General features: G+C 39.5%; 1 protein-coding gene across 1 annotated transcript in view; it reads right to left on the bottom strand.

Moving 5' to 3' along the window:
• Window positions 1–249: 249 nt before the first annotated feature.
• Window positions 250–23,500, bottom strand: part of ROS1 (ROS proto-oncogene 1, receptor tyrosine kinase) — a 112,188-nt gene continuing 88,937 nt past the window's right edge. Inside the window, 5 exon segments of the mRNA XM_027079691.1 lie at window positions 250–589; window positions 8,188–8,351; window positions 16,523–16,657; window positions 17,683–17,886; window positions 18,101–18,198. Coding sequence (XP_026935492.1) covers window positions 279–589; window positions 8,188–8,351; window positions 16,523–16,657; window positions 17,683–17,886; window positions 18,101–18,198 — 912 coding nt within the window. The 3' untranslated portion in view covers window positions 250–278.

The raw sequence follows: 23,500 nt of genomic DNA, 5'->3' as shown, positions 1-23,500 counted from the left end.
CACAGTTTCATTTCCAGACTCATAAGTCTTTCTAAGCTTTCCCAAATGCTCAAAGGTTCACCTCAGAATTCTGCTGAAGGTTAGACAGTTGGTATGGGATTGTCACAACTAAAACCAAATGGCTCTTGGGGCCAAGATGAGAACTCAGGAACTTCCCTGTGTTCATTCAGAGTCATAGACCACCACCCACAACATGTATCATTCTACTAGGCTTTCTTTCAGCGACTACTTAATGGGAGGAGTGTTCCTCTCAACTCTGCATTTCCCAAACAGAGCTATTAATCAGACCCATCTCTACATCCACTGTGAGTGAGACAGGCATAGTTCAGGCCCTCAGGCTTGCCAGGAGGGCAGTAAGCCACTTGTTTTTCTTGGCAGATGTCTTTGTCTGCATGTGATTCCTTCTCTTCTTTCCTCAGACCACAAGATTCAGATGCCTTGGAGCTTAGAGGACCCTCAGAATTTGCTTCACCTTGTCTGCATTCCGTAGCCAGTACCACATAGTTTAACCCTTCTTGGTTCTTGGTTTCCAGTAAAGCAGTTGACATAACGTCATCTGAATTCAAACAAATCCTATGACCATGTTCATCTGTGAAAAAAAATACAAAAGTTATTCTAGCATCTGTTTGGTTTCCTTTATCTGTACTCTCCAGGCTGTATGAGAATTAGAACAACACCAGCCTTACCCATTGGTTCAGCAAATATTTATGATGACCACTAAGGGAACACAAAAGTCCAAGACATGTTCCCTGTCCTTGACGCTACTGCAGTGTAGTAGGAAAGCAGAAATAGTACCAGGGAAGGTCATGTGTGCGTATATAAGAAAGGAATACATAAAGTGATGAGAGCACAGAGGTGATTAACTCTGCCATAACAGGTGAAACAGGTCATGGTCTTTGTGACAGGAATTAAGTGGCCCTAGGGCAGCCCTTTTTGTGTGAAGTGCTTACCCTTTCATCTTGCCACATCAGCTAAAACACCTACCTTTAAAGATGTATTTCTTTAGATAAAGTAATTTAATCATTTATTAAGCTAATATCTATTGCATGCCTACTGCACACCAGGCTGTGTCCTAGGTATTGATGATACAGCAGTGAACAAAACACATTTGTTGCTATTTGGGGTTTACATTCTAATGGGGAGAGACAGACAATAAACTAGTGCAAAACTAAATTTATGTCGGGTGGTGATAAGCACTGATATGAAATATAATAATAATAATTGTTATTAATACTTACAGAGTACTTACTACGTACCAGGCACTGTTCTAAGCGAAATGCATATATTAACTCATTCTCCTGTTAAGTCAGTACTGGCACTATCTCCATTTAACAGATGAGGAAATTGAGGACAGAGGAGTTTAACAATTTTCCCAAGGTCACACAACTAGAATTTGAACCTAAACTGTCTGGCTCTAGTCTGTGTCCTCATGTTCACCTCCCTGAGGGGAGAGTGGAGCTGCCGTGCTGTGTGACAGGAAGGTGGTGGGCAGTGTGCCCTGCAGGAGTCCTTGAGAGGCACTGACTCCAGACACACATGTTTGTGAGGTGGGCCTGGCAATAGAAAGATGGGCAGCCAGAGGGTAGTTTGACCTTCTTCACAATTGTGCTCATATTATTTTGTCTTTCTCTACTTAGAAGCTGACCTTCTTACTTAGAAAAGTATAAGAATTCTTGTTGAAACCTAATTGCAGGGTTTCTGAAACATTCCGCAAAATTCTAAGGAGTCAACAAGATAAATATGCAAATGTATATTGTGGGAATTATTTGCTTTTTAACAATGCTTTCCAATCTCTGGGTGTTACTACATGGATGAAAAATTTACAGTCGGAAATATTACTGTCCTTTCATACAGCATCACGTTTTACTAATCAGAAACATTCCAGTCAGTAGATGCAGGTCCTTCCCTTTCTCCTCCTCCTACTTCCAGCACAAGAGCATCCAAATGTGCGGGTGAGGCCTGCCGGGCTGCCAAGCTTCTGTGCTTGGCCCTGACCTACACCCAGGCTGGATTTATTTAATATGGGGAAATTTTAAATAATTTCAAAGGTCTAAGGGAAGCACCATTGCATCTATTCCTCCCTGATGGAATTTAACGGATCTACCTATGACCAAGTTCCAAGCCTGAACTACAAAGCCTATTTTATTAAAGAAGCATGTGAATCACTGTCCTTGCTCTGTCTTCTTAGGTGTTTATTTCATTTTCAGACACTCCCCCACTGCTGAAGAACAAGAAGCCCGAGCTACAGGCTCACAGGTTCTTGGGCATCACCCCATGTTCCTCTTCATTGTTCAAACATCATTCTAGTATATTTCAAACCACACAAATAGTCAGATAGTGTTGTAAAATATCTCCCCCACAGAAATAAGTTTATCAGATGTCAGGTTTGGTTAGTGCCTAAGTGCTGAATATCTATGGAAGGATCCAACTGTTATGATTATTGTCAATATGTACTTACAGCCATTGAGAAACTCATAAGAATAACTTGCTATGCATGATAATAGCAATAGAAAATATCAAAAAATGATAGCAAGAAATAGGATATTTAACTTTAAATTGCCCGGCAGCCCAGATTACTGAGGAAACTAGGATGATATTCCTGAAGGGCTTAAAGAAATCAGGCTAAAGGAGTTTAGAATTTCAACAAAAATGTACACCTACAATATAGGTCTAGCTACTCATGTTATCAGCTGCTTCACTGCCGTACATTTAGTCCATTAAATAGCATATTGGGAAACTTTCTACTGAACCATGATTTAATTTTTTGCCTATATTGAGTTATTTGGAAAAAAACCTTTTACATAAGGCAAATAAATTCTTTTTACAAATTCTAGTGCAACATGTCAAAGAAAAATCATTAGCTAACTATTCCATTTGTTCATAGTACTTAGGGCAATATTTAGTAACTTGACCCTGGCAAGCTTTCAGCAATTAGTACATTTTCTTATTGCATAATTATGAGAGATGGGGCGGGTTGTTTATTTTGGTTTAAAAACTACTGTATAGAAAACCTGCAGGTCCTTAAAGCAGAGAGAGATCCTGAGCAAAGATGGCATGCACTTGGCAACCCTTGGTTTAAGAGGGAAATATTAAAATAAAGACTTCCAAGTAAGACAGGATATTTACAGACAAGACATATGCTGGCTGACTGGCTATGTTTAGAACAGCAGAAGAGCATTTAGATTTGTTTCCTGTGGAACTCTCTGGGACTGATGAGGTGATGTTTACACAAATGTTTGGATGAAGTCACTGGGATATTTTTACTAGATCCCCAGATATGTTACTAATCTTCTCTCTCTATCCCCTCTCCACCCCATTAGGTCAGTAGGACCATAGCATAGGCATGGTATTATTGCTCCCTGAAATCCTAATGCCTTTTTTTTTTTTTTTTCAAAAAAGTCCTCCCAGTGGCTTTCCTCTCTTCTTACACACCTCTGACAATAACAAAGAAGACTTCTTACAGTTTTGTTAAATATGCCCACCAGTCTGCAAAGCAGCACACTATAATTAAATGCATTCTGTTTTACTTAAAAGGTAATTAAGTTTAGGCTTGCCTTGAAGAGACTGTTCCATGATTTCTATCCTTTGCAAATATGCAAACTCTGCTTTTCATTCTATTTCTTCTCTCTTCTCTGCCACTTTTTTTTTTTTTTATGTGGTACGCGGGCCTATCACTGTTGTGGCCTCTCCCGTTGCGGAGCACAGGCTCCGGCCGCGCAGGCTCAGCGGCCATGGCTCACGGGCCCAGCCGCTCCGCGGCATGTGGGATCTTCCCGGACCGGGGAACGAACCCGTGTCCCCCACATCGGCAGGCGGACTCTCAACCACTGCGCCACCAGGGAAGCCCTTCTCTGCCACTTTTGTTCAGTCACATCGAATTATCAAAATTTTTGGTGATCCCCGTATCTCTTTCTATTCCTTATCATCAGGATTTACATTCATTGTAAATCTCAGAATGTGAATTTCTCTTGTACCAAAATTCTATATCTGTCACGGCACAGAACTACTTGTTTCTATCTAAATTATCAGAGTTTGATTATATTCCCTGTTAACCTCTTCCTGCATCCTTATTCTGCCTCATTATGTCTGCTTCTCTATTTTTTTTAATATTATTTAGAATTTTAATTCAGTCTTTCAACAACTTAGCACCTAAATAAATCAGCATACCAAAGAAAACAAAGTGGGGAGAGTGTGGGAGCAGTTTTCTAACCATAGCCACGTCTCTGTGAAGGATGAGAGCAAAGGCTCTAGAATAGAGTCCTACTCCAGCCCCATTCAGCAGGATGACCATGGGCAAGTTACTAACCTCAATCTTTTCAGCTGTAAAATGGTAATATTATAATGCCCACTTCATAGGGCTATTGTGAGGATTTAATGAGTTAAATTTATATAGCACAAGTGATATATAAAAAAGTGCTAAAATAAAGTTAACTAATACTGCAATTAAAAGCCATTCACAAAAAGAGTTTTGTTCTCTATATGTACTGTTACCTCGGTCTCATAGATGAACTAGGTAATGCTACATGGTGAAAGGATTTTCTTAAGGGTTCATGGAGACTTCTGGTAGACCCTAAGGTAAAACTAAGCTCTCAGGCCCTCTAACACCCATTATGACAGCCTCCGTAATTTTTATATAAAATGTCTGTACTCATTAGAAGGAAAGGCTTCCGTGAGTGAGGAGTTGAATTTTAAAATATAACATAAGTCAACTGTAAATTCCTCGCAACCCTATGGAACTCTTTATCTCTGCAGCATTTGACCACTCTCAAGTCTGTGAGCCTCTCTCCTTTGGATTTCCATGACAGCCTTCCTCTTCCCTTTCTGACTTCTCCTCTCAGTGCCCATCATCTTTCTTTGTCAGTCCCTCATATATTGGCCATTTTCTGGGTGCCATCCACTGTTTACTTCTCTTCTAATTCTATACACTTTAATTGAATAACCTCAATTACACCCTTGACTTCAACTACCTGTATTTCCAACTGAATACTGGGCTTCTTCATTTCTCCCACATTCAGCTCAAACCAAACATGCGTAAAGCTGTTCCTCCTCCTGTGCCCCCGCCTTTGGGAAGAGCATGGCTTTGCACCTAGTTTCTCAAATCACTGGGATTCACCATCGTCTCCTCTCTCTTCTTCACCCAATTAGATGCCAAATCCTCTAGCATCTACCCCTGTGGTAAGTCTGGTTTCCATATCCTTCTTTCTATACCTGTCATCATTCATTATTTCAGCTTTCATTAATTTTCATTTCTTATGTGATTAGTGTGACCACCATTCCTCCAGTTTCATCACTTGCCATTTCCCACCGTCAAGTGTGATAAACTACCTGCAGTTCTGTGAACCCCCATTCTCTATTATTCCCTGACTTTCTACATACTGCTCCTTCTATCCTGAGATACCTTCTTCTCACCCCTCTGTAGGACTCAGTTTAGGATTAACCTCTCAGTGGCTTTTATTGACTCTCCCTCTGCCATACAGTGTAGGTTTGGCATGCTGCCGCAGGACTCCCACAGAACATGAATTCCCTCTCAATGGCAACAGAATGCCTCCTGGCTTCTGGCAGAAGATGTAGTTTAAAATCATCTGCTCACCAAATCTTCGAAAATAAGCTCATTTGTTAAAAAAAAGAAAAATGGTGGAGAACTGACCAGAGAATCTACATCTCACTCATTCCTCTAGACTACCAGCCAGTGTGTATGTACACAAACATACACAAATGAACATATCTGTAAATAGTTGTATATGCATATAAAATATCTGGAAGTATATAATCAAATCACAAACAATGGCTAGCACGGGGAGTAAGGACAGGGAAGAAGTAAGAGACTAACTTTTTACGCTGCTTAGATACTTTTATATGTTTTTTAAACAATAAACATAAATTACTTTTCTAATAAAGATCTTTAAATACAGTTATAAAAATAATATAGCAAGAACTATTACAGAGATTAATTACTAGGAAAGTTAGAAGAAAAATTGGAAAGGATCAGGAGTCACTTTTTTGATTGATTGTAAAATAACATAAAAATTCTTTTTTAAACCTTTAAGAAGATGACGATTGTGTTTCATTTTATAAAGGCCACAAAAATGATATTCACAAGAAAATCTGAATCAGAGGCTTAGTAGTTAAGCTTTGCCTTCTAGAGATCAGAGCAGTGATTTAGTAAGGAAATCATGCTTTCAGTGCCCAGTAAGCAAAACCATGTTCTGCTTGCCTTTCAAACATCTCTGCAATCAACTCAACCCACTTACTGCCATTCATCTACCTCAGGAACAAAAGATTTCATTTTACATATTGGCAAACCACCCCAGATTGTTGTTCCTCTAAAGTTTCCGTATGTGAAGTTACAACCAATAAGAACCAGGCCAAGCAGGGGCAGATTCAAATGGCTTGAGCAAAACAGTATTATTCAGTAGTAGACTGGTGACACTCACCTTTCCTGTGGATAGAGACACAGTCCTATGACAAGGACAACTTTTAAAATCACCAGTAGAAGAACAGCTCACTACTAAACATTACATACAAGATTAAAGAAACTGACTCTATAGTTTCTCAAGGGAAAGAAATATTCTTGCCTCTTCTTTTTCTTTAAAGCCTCCCAATGGTACACATTAAATTCAGGTGCTTACCACTATACTAGGCCTTGCACAAAAGTCAACAGGTATCTGTTGAAATAATTTTTTAAATTTTCTCAAATATTCATTCAAAGGAATACATTAAGCAAACGTTTAGAAAATGAGAAGGATTTTATTGTATGCAGAATGGCTTATAGATATGTTTTTTCTTAACCTGGGTGATCTTCACACAGTCAGGTATATGTATAGAACCCTCCAGAAAAGTGGGGTTGCCTTGCAGTTATAACTCGTAAGGGCTCAACCATTGGCACTCCTAGAATCAGCTCGGTTCCATGATGAGAAGGCAGGTAGAGCCAATGTGAGATTATTAACAAGGCTTATTCTGTTAAGGATCAGGACGCATGCTCAAAGCAAGCACAGCCCTTTCCAATCTGTCACTTAGCTGTTTGTGTTAAAGAAGTCTCATGATCAGAGTCTTATCTCCATTCATGTCATGGATCCAAAGTTACTCAAAATGTATAGTCAGAAACACAGCAAACAAGACAAGCAGATATTCGTCCTTGGGCTTCGTATTTTTCCCTGCCATTATTAGTCAAGTGTATCACTCACGGTGAAGGTCTCACTGTAGAGAGATGACTCCAGGGCAACCATCAGCATTGTGTAATCAATCAGTGCAGAGACGGAGAGTCTTAATTTCTGAGGGATTCTGAGTCATGGTCAATCTTGCCAGGTTTATTTCTAAGCAAGAATGTTTGCATTTGAAAAAAAACAAAGGGTCCTATGAACTTTTAATAATGGGATGAAGTTTAAGAGCAGCTGGAAAGGATCGTTTTAAAATTTATTTTTCTGCAGCCAATTAGGCAAATGTGTTGTAAATCTGATTTTGGAAATGAATTAAGTGACTACTGTGTTTTAATACCAAAATACTGTAGTGGAATCACAGTAGACCTTAGCAAGGTGTGACCCACTACAATAATCATAGCAAACTAAGTAGCAGTTAAAAGCACCAGATTAGACATATACATAGCAACATGGATGACTCTTAAAAACACAGTACTTAATGAAAAAGAAAGAAAAGAAGCATTACATAACACGATAGTATCCATGCATACAATATACAACAAATTAAAAGATACACATTAAAGACATTAGTATGGCTGCCTGGCAGGTGGAGGGAGGAAATAGAACAGGAGAGGAATATGGAGATAAAGGGACTAAACAAACAAATGAAAGAGAAGTCTTGCATAGACCAGTGACGATAATGTACCATCAACTATAATTAACTCAACTCTGCCACTGAGGTGCAAACTGGCATGAGGGGTGGAGGGCGGAGAGAACAGGCCTCATGAAAATATAGTCTAACATGTTAATTCTCATCCTTACTATCTGAAATTATAAATCCAGGGGCCATACCATTCTTTTTTTTTAATTTAATGAACAAATCAAAATTATTTTCAAAGAGGAGTACAATAAATACTTGATTATGAGGATGGTGCCAGTATATTATTCTTCTTACGCACTGTAAGATGTCTTCCACGTACATCCCATTTTAACCTTATTCAGTTCACACTGTAGAGAAAACCCAAAAATTCTGAAGAAGAATCAAACTTACCTTCAAAGGCTTCATTTATGACTCCGCTGGGGTTTGTTTCTCCTCTGCATTGAGAAATACTATTTAAGGAAAAATTTCTGAATAACTGAAGCTGTTCTTGAATTTTATGGAAAGTAGGTCTTTGGTCAGGTTCTTGAGCCCAGCACTGGGCCATTAAATTCCACCTGGATATGTGGGTAAGGACACAAAGTAAATAGTGATTGGATATGACTAGGTACCCATTACTGATAACCCAGGTAAGTTCATTTCAGAAGGAAAAGAATTTGAGGTATTGCCAGTTTTCCATAATTAATATAACTGAACCAGAACAAAAGCTTTTGTTTCTTATATAATAGTGGCTGGCAGTATAACTACGTTTATTAGAAAACATCTTCCTTCTGAAAAGCTGACATTCAACAGTTATTAATCTAAATAAATAGATAGTAAATAGATGGTTGGAAAATGTTTACTGAACCCATTAGGAAACTAACAGCTATAAAAATTACTGAAGAAGCTGAGATTAAATTTTACATTCATACACTGATATCTGAAACAAAATCTAAGATTTACTCCAAGCCACACAGATATTTAGTGGCAGAACCAGAGGTAGAAATCAGATCCAATTCTAATGTTTTTACTCTTCCTTACACTGCCAGGTTCATTAAGAGACTCAGTTCTCCTAGACATAGATAGCTGGTTGAACATTCTCTTTTCCTTAATGGTTGTCTAAGAAATGTCTGTGCAGAACTCTTGACTAATGTTCATTCATTCATTCAGCAGATCTGTTGGACACTTACTATATATGAGCAGTATATCAAGAGCAAGAGATGTGGCAGTGTGACTCCTGTCCTCATACGATATATATAGCAAACGTAAGAGGGAGACAAAATTTATCCACTACAACTCATAGGAGCAGGGGAAAATGTAGCTCTTTGTTCTGTAACTAATTCTCAAAGCCCCACCTAGTAGAAGAAAATTAGTACAATGCCATTTATAACCTAGCCCATTCCAATATTTTAAACCACCCTTTTTAGGTAATCCTCAGTCTTTTATGGATAATAACTCAGTCTCTCTTATCTTTAGGCTCTTCCTACTCCCTCTGTCTTCCTCTCCAAGGTGGTATCAGGATTTACGTTGGGTGAAAGTCTTTTGTGAGTTGTACTGGCACAGTGAAGGATCCTTTGGACCCCACTGTGCCCTCCTTCTCTAGTCTGAGAATGAAATGATGAGGAATTCCATAAGGAGTGACTGGTCTGGTCCATCCTGCAGGCATCGGCTGCTCTCTGCAGTCTATGATCCCTTTAACCTGTTCTTTTGGCCCTTCTCCCTGAACTGGTCCCCCCTTTTCTCTCTCTAGCTGCAGGCCTCTGAGACGGCATCATGTCCCATATCTGCTGACAAGGCCCAGGAAATCCCTTCCTGTTTCTGTTGCATGCCTGAAGATGCTCCTCGGCTGAATCTCCAGCCTTCAACAAAATGTTCACTCTACACAGGAAACAAAGGAGGCTTAGAAGGGCAAGCTACATGTTCCCTGTCTGGACATGCCATCCTACCCTGTTCATGATGCTGGGTGTCCATGTCAATGTGGGGGATCCCCTGCTCAGTGATCTCCTTGCCATCCTGCCAAATTGGGAGGAGTGGGCAGTTGCTCCCTGTGCTTAGTGTCACCCGCACCTAATCTAACTGAGGCCTACAGAGGTTTCGAGACCTAAATATCCAACATCTTCATCCTCCTACCTCTGTCTGTTAAGGTCTCTTCTTCCTACACTTGCCCGGGGCTTAGAAGGAGTTGAGTTTCTCTTCAATTCCTCTTTTTTTATTAGACTATCCTTATATAGAATTATAGGTTTAGTTGCTCACACCTGGCATTTAGCAAGCTAACAAGGAGCTAAAGGAGTCTGTTGGGTGGGCTAAAAGGTTCGTTTGTTTTTCTCCGTAAGGTGGCTCTAGTAGCACTTAGTTGTCTTTAACTTCATTCAAAACAATTTTGTTAGATTGTATGTGACAGCTGTCACGTCAGCGTGCATTATAAAAAAACTTATCAAAATTGGTGTAGCTATTTCAATATTGAAGGTGGAAGGAAAAAAAGCAACATTTTCAGCATATTATGCGTTATTATTTCAAGAAAGGTAAAAATGCAACCGAAACGCAAAAAAAGACTTGTGCAATGTATGAAGAAGGTGCTGTGACTGATCGAATGTGTCCAAAGTGCTTTGTGAAGTTTCGTGCTGGAGATTTCTCGCTGGAGGATGCTTCCGGGGTCGGGTAGACCAGTTGAAGTTGATAGTTATCGAATCGAGACATTAATTGAGAATAGTCGACGTTATACCACACGGGAGATAGCTGACATACTCAAAATGTCCAAATCAAGTGCTGAAAATCATTTGCCACAGCTTGGTTATGTTAATCGCTTTTATGTTTGGGTTCCACGTAAGTTAAGCAAGAAAAACCTTCTTGAGGGTGTTTCCTCATGCGATTCTCTCCTTAAACGTAACAAAAACATTCCGGTTTTAAAACAAATTGTGATGGGTGATGAAAAGTGGATACTGTACAATAACGTGGAATGGAAGAGATCGTGGGGCAAGCGAAATAAACCACCACCAACCACACCAAAGGCCGGTCTTCAAAGAAGGTTATGTATATATGGTGGGATTGGAAGGGAATCCTGTATTAAGAACTCCTTCCGGAAAACCAAACGATTAATTCCAACAAGTACTGCTACCAGTTAGACCAGCTTGAAAGCAGCACTCGACGAAAAGCGTCCAGAATTAGTCAACAGAAAATGCATAATCTTCCATCAGGTTAACGAAAGAGCGCATGTTTCTTTGATGACCAGGCAAAAACTGTTACAGCTTGGCTGGGAAGTTCTGATTCATCTGCTGTATTCACCAGACATTGTGCCTTCAGATTTCCATTTATTTTGGTCTTTACAAAATTCTCTTAATGGAAAATATTTCAATTCCCTGGAAGACTGTAAAAGACACCTGGAACAGTTCTTTGCTCAAAAAGATAAGTTTTGGGAAGATGGAATTATTAAGTTGCCTGAAAAATGGCAGAAGGTAGTGGAATAAGAGGGTGAATACAGTGTTCAATAAAGTTCTTGGTAAAAATGAAAAATATGTCTGTTATTTTTACTTAAAAATCAAAGACACTTTTTAGCCAGCCCAACAGATAACCCTCTCTCTCCTCCAAGCTTCATTTCCAAGTCTACTGACTCACTAAAAAGGTCAAGTACCTGTTCTCTTTTTTACTTTCTGGATCTAGAAGGCCGATTGGGGGCAGAGAGAGAAAGACTGCTAAAGAAACATAAACTGGGAAGTATTTAAAAATATTAGTACTACCATATCAACAGATAAATATACAATTACAAATTATAAGTTCTAAAAAAAAGTACTAAAGAAAACAGATGTGAGCTCTAATAAGAGATGGAACATTTTTGGCAAATTGCTTATAGAAGGACCCTCTGCAGAGGCGATGTTTAAGCCAATGAACTCTGTAGGAAAATAAGATGCTAGTCATGGGGACTGGGTGGGGATGGAAGTCAGGGAACACACTAGAAGAGGCAAAAGCATGTGTAAATTCCTAAATTGGGAAAGAGCTTGGCACATTTTGGAATGTGAAGGAAAGCCAGTGTGGCTGTAGAGCAGTCATTGAGGGGGAGAGTATAAAAGATGAGGTCAGAGAGGTGAGGATCAACCAGATCAAGGGCCAGGCTAGGTGCTGGGTTTTATGGCACTGCAATGGAAGCTGTCCAAGGTTTTTAAGTGGGCATGACCTTTACATCTTTAAAGGATGACTCTAGTTGATATATGTGGAGAATTGATGGTAGACGGGCAAGTTGGAAGCAAGGAAGTTCTGTTTTTTTTAACATCTTTATTGGGGTATAATTGCTTTACAATGGTGTGTTAGTTGCTACTGTATAACAAAGTGAATCAGCTATACAGATACACATATCCCCACATCTCCTCCCTCTTGCGTCTCCCTTCCACCCTCCCTATCCCACCCCTCTAGGTGGTCACAAAGCACTGAGCTGATCTCCGTGTGCTATATGGCTGCTTCCCACTAGCTATCTATTTCACATTTGGTAGTGAATATATGTCCAGTAAGCTGGGACGAAGCGAAGGAAGTTATTGAAGACTAGGTGAGAGATAATGGTGTTAGACTCAGACAATGACAGTGGAGCGGGAGTAAGAAAATATTCAATTGCTAGGTGACAATGATGCAGAAATCATCATAGGCATTGTATTTAAAATAGCTGTATCTGTATATGGCATGCAGACTCCACTTCCATCTCTTTCATTCTTGCAAGCACCTCAGGTCAGAGTTAATACTCAATATCAGAGTATCATGGAGAAACCTAATATTGGTCTGTTTTTCAGTATTGATCTGATGACTTTTCATATATATTACAAGGAATTTACATTCTGGATATGGAGTGCCAAACTTGGCTTTATTTTTTAAAGATTAGAATCATCGCTAAGAACCTAATCTTTTACATATTTCTTTATAATCTGTGACATTTAGAAACAGGGATGACAGAGAACTCAGTAAAAGACAATTCGATTCTGAAATAACATCGTGTAACTGATATTCGATCATGGAGTTTAAACCAGTAGTTAAAGTAGAATCTTGATGGGAATCTTAGGGTTGTCCTAAGAGGTGAGAGGAGAAAGTGAAGTGTAACTTGCCACAGGGAGCCTATCCCTTCTAAAAAGAAAGTTGTGATTCTGAGATACTGCCAGAGGATACATTGAATCTCTCAAGACTTGTCATATTTCAATTATGAAGTTTCTAGTTTATTTATTTATATCCCACCTCATTCTACAAAGTATTCAAGACACTTAATGGAGATGATTTAGTGAGAAGGAAGGAGCGAGAGGAGGACGGAGGGAGAGGGGAGAGAAGCCATCCATACAGTCGCCCCTTTGCCACTCTGTACTTCACCCACTCACACTCCCCTCCAAAAGTTTAATCTGTGCAAGTTATTTAATCAGATATTCCTAATTTTCATCTATGGAGGCTTTAATTTACATTGAGTCCATCATTACTCTTAACTCTCTGATGGCAAAAACAATTGACCTGATGGTATTTAAAACCTTTCTCTCCCACTATCCAGGGCCAAATGAGCACTGGATTGCCCTAGATTAAGAAAAGAGGAGCTCTATAAAGCAGTAGTCATTTAAAAGTAAAGAGTAAAACTTGTGCTCTTAAACAGCATTAAGGTGACAATGGAATAAATGACTAGGCTTTTAAAATTTTATCAATCCTAAAAAATGCATATCTTTCAGGTAAATTAACAACTGTATCTTTGGCATAGGGGTCTTTCCATACAAATACATACTTGTCACAATTCAGTATCATGCATTAAATACTTGTACCAAGTTATAGTTACAAATATTCAAGCATATTAGTCTAAATAAACTGACAGCTCCTTCACTTTTATTAAAATTTACCTGGGCTGGTTGTTCTACCTCTAAACAGATACTCACACACTATACTTGAAATGTCTCATTTAGCTAAGTGTTCCAGTTCAAATTCTTCCACTCACTATGCCAACCCCTTTACTCCTCTTTGCTTCAGTTTTTTCCACAATAGCACAACCTCATTAACCATGTTCATTAATAGTCTCTATGAGTAAAATCCTTGGATTTGTAAGGCAATTGAAATTCAACAGTTGAAAACTCCATGGCATCTTTCAGTATTAAGGGGATAAGTTTTTATAAGTGTTTAAGCACAGCACATAAAATACAGATTTTAAAATACCCAATCCCAGAAAGACCCAGTTAGCATCAATTAGCGTCTAGGTATACATATTCTTAAGGGGTAAAAATAAGATGGTGAGCCTCCATGTTCTCCCATTGTCGCCTCCGTCATTTGAGAGACTCTCCAGTAATTTCAGTTGCCCCTGTGATACCTGTGAAAGAGCTCTCTCACTTGATGTAGATTGCCCTTTGATCCCGTTTATTCTTGAGAGTGCTATGGTTGTTGTGCAAACTAAAAGCTGAAGAGAATGCTGAGGGCTGGGCTTTGCACCGTACATCCCAGGCTATGGGAAGAAGGGCAGGAATGCTCTGAACTCTCACATTCCATTAATAGCTAGCCATCTATGGACTCACCTGACCCAGAGTGCATCCAGGTGCTGAGTATTTAAGCAGTGAATAGAAGGTGCAGCCTGGCTCAGCACAGACTTTCAACCCTCTAAGCTGGGCCTATGATCTCCGAGAACTGCTTCAAATAAAAATCAGTTCCCTCTGTACTCTAAGGAGAGTAGTTAATCTTTATCGTGACAACTTAAGGCCGTGGACAGATTGAATGGCATCGCTGAGAGCTCCGTTTCCTTAGCACAGCTTGTCTTCCTGGTTGGCCGTGGGTCGTTAACCCTTCCTAGGGATCTGGAGCATGCAGCCCTTAGAGGGCTTGGAGCATTGTTCACTTTTTAATTACTGATGTTCAAATGAACTTCAAAATCAGCAACGGAAATTTTAGCTTCAAGGAAACTATATTTTTATAAAATTAGAGCAATAATGTATCCAACTGAGTAATTATTCAAAATAAAATTATATAGAATATTATCTTTTTCCACTTATAATCAGGAATATTTGTCTAGAACTTTTCTAGCACTCCTTCTTTCTCCTCCTTCTAATTGAATTTTTGGATACCTTTGGATAGAGCAAAGTTCAACGTACCCGCATTTTTCTTCTCCACAATAGGGCAGTTAATTATCCACCTCCCTCTTCCCCAAACAAAATAAATGAACACATAAGTCAAAACGTATAATTCAGTGACTGATTCCTAGAGTGCCTATCCAAAAAAAGAGCCTAATTATGATGAGGTACATTACCCTCTAGAGGGGAACATATGCCAAATAGAATTCTAACAGCACAAGGAAAATTTCGTGCAACTGAAATTTGGGAGAAATTTTCTGAGTGGTCAATAGATGTGTAAGAGATGCAAAACAGTGATTAGTTTGCTAACTATTTAATTAAAATGTATTTTATACCTAGGTATGCTGGGTTTTTTTCCTCAAGCCCTAGACTAAAGTTTTTCAAATTTTGTATAACTTTCTTAGTCCTAACTTCTAGAAGTTTTCCCATCTGCCCCAAAAGGATCATGAGTCATACTTTTAGACACTGCCACCAAACTTGTTCAGGTATGTGTATAACTGATCCTTCTGTAAATATCCCAGAGGCTATAAGAGCTAAACAGAAACAGACAGTGATTCCAATCTTCTTCTAGCTGGAAGATTTAAATAATACAAAAACATTCACGCATAGAACATCCAGCCAAGGTGCCCCGATCTTAATCATCTTTGGCTCTAATCTGAATAATCCTCTAAATAACACAGCATAGGCAAGGCAGTGCAATCATGGTGTGTATCCGCATACTGCTAATTCCTTTTGCACTTGTCTGTACCACGCAGTTTAGCACTTTATTACATGTTGGTTTGTTATCCAGCTGCTCCATGTGTGTGTCTTTTCTTTCAAAATACATTCAGAGATGCTGAAGAAGCGTGGCTCCGGTTTAAACACCTCTGTATTCCATACAGTCCTTAGCATGGTGTAGTGCACACAACAGAGGAGTTTATACTTGTTGATTATATGTTCTTTTAGAAATTTCTTGGGTAAAACACCTCTTAGAAAAAGTGTCAAGACTTGATATTTCTGCCAAGGTTGTTCACAAGAAGGTAGATTAGTACTCAGCAAAATTACTTGGCTTGCTTTTCCTTTATAATTAGATCAAAATCACCTACTGTTCCAAGGATCACAAATCTATTAGAATTCAATAGTTGCCAGGATCAATTTGATAAAGTCACTAATCCTTATGTAGCCACTTCGTGTGAAGTTCATAAATAGATAACAACCTATATAATTTTTAGCAGTACTATATCCCAATATCAGCTTTATCAACAAAAGCAATCCAACTTTTAAACAATATATTCCTAGTTAATAGAACCTTTTAATATGCAGGTTAAGATGTTAGTCAAATTAGATCTTCCAAAATGAAATGAGTATATATGTGAATACACACACACACACACACACACACACACGCACGCACACACGCACACATATACACAAAGAGCTTTTATTTATTTATTAGAATTCTCTTAACCTAGAGTATAAACATATTCTGCTGTTCTAGATTTTGCTTCTGAAATGAAATATCATGTATATATATAAATAAAAAGAAACCATCATGTATTTAGTAAATTAAGTGCCACAATAATTTACATTTTACATAAGATATACAAATATATAGATTCAGTTTTTATTTAAAAATACCATACCAATGAGGCACGTGATTGCCTGTGCACATGTTTTTGTTCTTGGGTACTTATGGAACATGATTAACTTACAGATCATCGGGACAATTTCTCGGTGGCTCCAGTCTCCCTCCTGTTTGCACATAGCTTAAAACATCAAGGTTAGAATGAGCTGGATAAGGCTGATGACCAAGAGTTAAAATTTCCCAAATCAAAATTCCAAAAGACCTAAAGATATTAAAGAGTTTGCTTTAATTATACATATTAGAAACATCATGTTTACAGTAGTTTTTCCAACATAATTATTCCTGGGGCTATCAGAGTCTACTTTGTGATTGGCATTTTTGGCCCCATAAAAGGCAAATGGGAGACTTAAAAGCAAGTTGACCTCAAGAAAAAGAGAACAAGCAACTGCATACTAACAACACTTCAAAGGTGATAGGAAGGCTTAGTGGGGGCACAAACACACACACACACACACACACACATGCACACTGTGCTCCTCTTCCCTGGCTGAATCTGCACTGCGGACCTCCATTACCTATGGCTTCCATAGCTTCATTATGCAAACACACTAGGGGTGAGCAAGAAAGCATTTCACCTTTCTTCCTGAGTTTGAGTGCTAGTAAATGTGGAGAGGGAAGGCATGAATATAAACTGACAACACTGAAGACCGACTTTATTTCATCCCCAGTTTTGCAGAGGTCCAGTCCAGCTTAAAAGTTATTGGATGAATCTTTGCATTTTGAGCAGCTCTAATCAAAAGTTTGGGGTCAACAAGCAGAAATGAGGGGTTCTATTCAAATAATAAAGAGCTCTCCAAACCTCCCTCATGTCCTAATCGTTTTGAGATCCATGATTTAAATTTTGTGTATAAATTAATGACCAAACATCCCAAAATAGTAGGCATTTGGACATATACTTGGACATTAATCATAGGCACCAATTCCTATTAGTCATGGCCTCTGCACTTGTGGAGAGTAGTGAGCTATCTGAAATAAATGGATCTATTCCACACACACCAGTAAGGTAACGGATCAAAACTAATTGGAGGGAGAGGTATAAACTGTTGAGACCCAAGAATAGCCCTTCCTTGCCCACCAGCTTTCACTTTAGCTTGAGGCAAATCACTTAACCTCTCTGGTCTTATGTTTTCTCATGTAAAAAACAAGACTAGATGACCTTTTAAGATCCCTTCTGGCTCGGGCATTGGATGGTTCTGCCCACGTTTCTCTGTGTCCTGTTAAGCTCACCATACATCAGACTGAGTAGTGAAGATTCCATCCATCAAACTTTCTGGAGCCATCCACCGAACAGGGAGCAGGCCTTCTCCTCTCTTTCTATAGTAATCATTTTTATAGATGTCCCTCGCGAGTCCAAAGTCCCCAATCTTCACTATCCGTGATGGACTAGTATAGTCTTTTACAGAGACAAGGCAATTCCGAGCTGCTAGATCCCTATGGCAGAAGCTATACTTTAATAATAATAATAATAAAATTCCAGAGATCAGACAAGTAACACTAGGAGGTCTGTAGAGAAGAGAGATTTTAACAGAAACTATTGCTATTTTGAAGGAATGAAAATGTTAATTATCTTGTATATTCTACCCAAACTGCAGGTGATTATTGTGCCAATCTTCATAAGAACTCTTTATCCAGAATGTCACTGTACCTGTGAATGAAGTGCATCTGCTCCAAGTAGACACAGCCTTTTGAAATATCTACACAAAGGTCTACAAGGTCAACCAAGGTGAGTAAAGGACCGTGAAACTGTAAGAAATAAAAGAAAAATTACAGGCACTTTTCCAGTTTGCACAAAATATATATGTATATTTTTGGCCACATATATATGCATGCACACACACATATATATGATGTTTTAAAGGAATTTTTAGTTATGGTAAAAGAATTCCAACAAAGAGGAAAAGAACTACATTTATATGCTTTCTACCAAAATATACATAAATAAGACTCTCTTTAGTAAGCAGAAGCAATATAGAATCTTTATTGGAAAGATCTCAGGGTGTTAGATCAAACAGACTAGTTTAAAACCTAGTTCTGCTACTTACAAGCTGTGTGAACTTGCTCACATTGCTTAATTCACTAAGCAATTTTCTCATATGTAAAATGGGAACAATAATACTAACTGTGTCAGATCTGAGATAAGCTATGTAATCTAGCTGGGACATAACAGGCACTTAATAAATAGTAGCTGTTCTCATTAGCAGTAATGATGATAGTTTAATCAGTTTAATTATTGGCCCAATGTCACGCTATAATGTCAGTCATGACAATGGGCTTGTTCTCCATATGGGTCCCATAGAAATTGTTAGCAATACTCTATTTCAAGGTCACAGATTACTCCTCTCATCTAAGAGAGCCAGCACAAATATACAGTTGAGCCTGTACTGGCTGCGATGATTTCTACATGAACAAAGCCAGTTGACGTTTTTATTAGTACCATATGGAAAAAATTCAAAGTTCCTTCCTGGAGGCTCTATTCATATACTGTCTGTCCCTTACCATTTCCCTGCAATTACCCTGTTTCAAGCCTTTATCATCCCTATCTGATGCTTCCCAAACTTCCCATGTCTCCAGCCTCCTGTGTTTTAATTAGCTCACTTTGTTGTGACCCACTGCCTGTAGAGTCTATTACAGATTCCTGAGCACAGCCTCCATGGCAGCCCCAGGCTGCACCAGCCTCTCTTTACATCCATTTATTTTCCATAGATTCTTCTCTCACAATCTGTGCTTTGGTCACACTGGGCCATTTGCAGTTCCTTATACCTGCTCTGCATTTCTCAGCCTCTCTTCATTATTCCTTCTATCATTCCTGGAATGCCCTCCGTATTCTTGATTTCCATCCACATCCTTCAATGAGCATCTCAAAGGATTCACAACCTTGAAATCCCTTGATTCCTCATAGACGGGTGCTCTTAAATGCTGTTCCCTCTGACTCCCCTGACAAGCTCATGTCTTGTCCCAAAAAGTAGGAAGAATCCTGAATTCTGGGACTCAACATTGCCATGGTCCCACTCAACTACACCTATGTCTTAAAACTAAACTCAGTCTTACTCCCAAGAATCAATCCCTTGCAGCCCTGTTCAGGTCCACTAGATGCGCCTCTCACAGCCTTGTGTCTGAGTCCCTGCCTTGTGTCTCAGCTGGTTCATTGGTTCCTCTGTGAATGGAATCCTTCTTTGCCCTTGGCAAAACCTACTCTACTCTTGAAGACATTCTTCGCAGAGAATCCTACTCCTGCACTTCAGTCTGGTGGCTAGTGCCCTGTTCCTTGCTGACAGATTTTCAAATGCTGCCTGCCTGTTTGAATCTCTAATTGTAACTTGCTCCTAATAGCCCCTGTGACAACCTATTGGAACATTTCATTACCCCATGTCGGGCCTCCTTAACCCCAGATGCTGTCCTCGGCTACCACCTGTCTTCTCTTGCCAAACCCTCCAGACATATTGAACCTCCATCTCTGTCCATCCCTAGTCAAAGCCTTTTATATAACTCATATCAGTGTAGTTTCAGAAACTGTTCTATCTCGCACCTTGGTTGTGTCCCAAACAGAAGACCTCCTCCGTGAAGCCTTCTCTCATCTCCCCAGTTGGAAATCATCTCTCTCTCCTCTGTGCTTCAGCAGTGTATTCTCTACTCCATTCTAATGGGCTTTCCCTCTTTCTACCTTAAATGATTCATTCATATGTGACTTACCCACCCTACCATGTGGCAGGGCCCTTGAAAGCAAGAGCCACATCCTCCACTGTCGTAAAATAAATACCCGGCAAAAATTTCATGAAGTGAATTGTGTCTGGCTATGTAGTTGTATTATTCTGATAGATAGGTTTTTTTGTTCACTTTTTCTATCTTACTACAATCTTAGAATATCAAAGCTAAAAGAAGCCGAAAAAGTTTTGGATTCAGGGTTCCATTTTACGATGCAGAAACTGAGTCCTAAAAATGAAGGACCAGACTAAGGTTTATAAACCCAGTTGCAGTCAATCCTTATGCATTCAACCCAACAAAACAGTCTCAGAGTGGGGATGGGGAGAAGGGTGCTTGTAGCACTCTCTGTGGAGAGGCGGCTGGCCCTGTGTGAACTTAGACTGATGGGGGCGTAGAGCCCATGGCCCTCCGCTGTGGACCCCGCACCTTGATTCTGGCACTCAGCACCTAAGGGCACCCTGTCTGATAAGGTCAGGGCAAGAGAGACAATCATGAACGCTGCCTTGGTAGCCAGCAGGAAAGGCAGTGGAAGAACTGAAGTGCACTTGAGAACCAGTCGTCAGAACCACTAGGACACTGGCTGAATAAGAGTAGTTTGGGAAAAGCAGCTCTGTGAGTTCTTTTAGTCCACCTTCATTGTCTCTTCTCTCGCCCACAAAAAACTAAAAAAAAAAAAATCTACAGAGGCACTTTCTTGTTAAAGATGAGGAATTGAATTTATGCATTTTAGTTTTATTCTCTCCCCAAACCTTACTAAAATGACATTATAGAGGAAATGTTGTGATCTCAAGAGGATAAACAGATCAGGAGAATAGATAGAGCGCAAGGAAACATTTTTGGAGGAAGGAAAGCAGGTGGAGGTGTGGTCATTTAGCAGAGCCAAGAGAGATGAAAGCTGGCTGCCTGCAGAGGTAGAAGACAAGAATTAAGTGACGTTTTTCACTATAGAACCCCATAAACACTCTGGAATTCGAGGTAGCAAGTATCTCTGAATGCAGGGTTGAGGGGCAGGACTGAAAGCAAAGTGAATATTTAAAAGTTTGTTTTAAGAGCTAAGTAGACCCTAGATCCCCGCCCCACAGCAGCAGCAGGCTTTCCGCTGCTAAACCCACACACACACATACACACACACACACACACACACACACACACACACACACATACACACACACACACACACACACAGAACCAGAGCAACTCCAAGTTCAAAGATACCAGTCATACTAAGGCGCTGTGCTAAAAATGGAGAAGGGAATTAAATAAGAATCCTCATCCTGAGAGACCTCCAGCCCTCCTCCCCGACTCGACTCCCTGACTGAGGCTCAGGCGTTTATTGCCCAGGCAGGAGACCAGCAGATTCCTCTCTGGGGAAACTGGCGTATGCCAGGAAAGACATCCAGGTGCTGTCATCAGGCGACCCCAGCGGAACATCAGGGTCCCCCCTGACAACCCAAAGGAAGCTGCCACAGACGTAGGCTCCAATTCTTAGGTCTCCCTATTAAATATGAAGACCAGCCACAAATTACAAAACATTTGAGAAAAGCTTCTCATATTACAAACAGATCCCAGAACAATGAGGCAAAAAGGAAGTCAAGACAATGCAGGAAGCAAATTAACACTTAATAAAAACTATGATTAGTATCCTAGGAAAGATAAAAGAAGACTTTGCATGTATGGAAAAATCAGAATACTATTTTAAGAGGCAGTCAAAATATAAGAATGAGTCTATGGAAAATTAAACTTTTTAATTCTATTAAAAAATTAAGGAAATATACCAGAATTGAGAGCAAAAATACAAAGAGTAGAAAATAAGAGAAAGCAGCTAATAAAAGAAAAGGATACAACAAAGGTGACCATTATCCAACTACTAGGATTTCTAGAACAAGGAAATAAAGGGAACAAAGAGTTTTCTTTATTACCAAAGAAATAATATTAAAAAATCCCAGAACTAAAAGGGATGATTTTCCAAGCTGAGTGTCCAGATGAGTAAAATGTATCACAGATAAGAAGCAGTTCCTGGGACTTCCCTGGTGGTGCAGTGGTTAAGAATCTGCCTGCCAATGCAGAGGACACGGGTTTGAGCCCTGGTCCAGGAAGATTCCACATGCACAGAGCAACTAAGCCCGTGTGCCACAACTACTGAGCCTGCACTCTAGAGCCTGCAAGCCACAATTACTGAGCCCACACGCCACAACTACTGAAGCCCGCGTGCCTAGCACCTGTGCTCCGCAGCAAAGAGAAGCCACTGCAATGAGAAGCTGCACACTGCAATGAAGAGTAGCCCCAGCTTGCAGCAACTAGAGAAAGCCTGCGCACAGCAACAAAGACCCAACGCAGCTAAAATTAAATAAATAAATTTATAAGGAAAAGAAAAAAAAAAGAAGTTCCTAAAATTTTCCAAAGAGAGGACAAAAAGCAAGTCCCTGATCATATGTCCAGGAATCAGAATGGCATAAAACATTTTAAAGGCAATTGTAGAAGCTAGAAAACAAAGAGGCAGGAATTTTATTTTTGAGGACAAGGGATTTTCAACCTAGAATCCAGCCAAATTATTAATCAAGTGTGGGGCGGGAGGGAAGAACAGTTCCTCAAAATGAAAAAAAAAAAGATTTTTGCCTTGCATGCTTTCTCTTTTCTAAAACAGAACAAAGAAGCCATGGAATTGAGGAAATAAAAGTCCAACATGGAAATTACCAGGGTACATGTGAAGGAAACCCCTAGGGTAACAGCTCTGTAGAGACCAGAGGACAAGCGCCTGTATCAACTCTAGGAGAGAAGTGTCCAGGAAAAATATAGTGAGGAGCTGGATTATCTCATATATATACCCATATTGTGAGAAGGGTTACAATTCTGTCAGAGAGTTTAGGAATATAGAAACCTAAACGAGTGGGGGGGGGCATTTATTAAACTACTCAAGAGAAGAACCACAATCATAGTATTTGAGTAACTTAGCAAATAATAATTAAATAGACATAGTAACATAAACTTGCAATATTGATTCATCTGCAAATTGGGGTAACTGTCAGAGGATGGGGAAAGCAGAGTTTTTCTGCGTGTAGAGCTGGTGGGGTCAGGCTGGTACGTGACTAAGAGCTTAAATCCTTGCCTCTTGCAGTAGGCAGTCAATAGATCTCCCCCAAGGTTGAAAACTCACTTATACTGCAGCACTATAAGCAGAGCGTTTAGGAAAGTGGAGGTAAACACCAGAAGGAATGAGCAGAGGCCTGGGATGTGGGGATGAGATAGAGCACAGGACTTCTGTTTTTCACCATAAACCTTGTCATATGTTTCAGTTTTTTAGCTATATAATGTATACTTCAATAGAAATAATAGAAATAGAAAT

The sequence above is a fragment of the Aethalodelphis obliquidens genome, unplaced genomic scaffold, assembly GCF_003676395.1.
Source record: "Aethalodelphis obliquidens isolate GAN/ISIS:26980383/991018 unplaced genomic scaffold, ASM367639v1 scaffold3, whole genome shotgun sequence".
Taxonomy (NCBI): Eukaryota; Metazoa; Chordata; class Mammalia; order Artiodactyla; family Delphinidae; genus Aethalodelphis; species Aethalodelphis obliquidens.
Note: the sequence above shows the minus strand (reverse complement) of the source record. Positions and strands in the feature narration are given on the sequence as shown.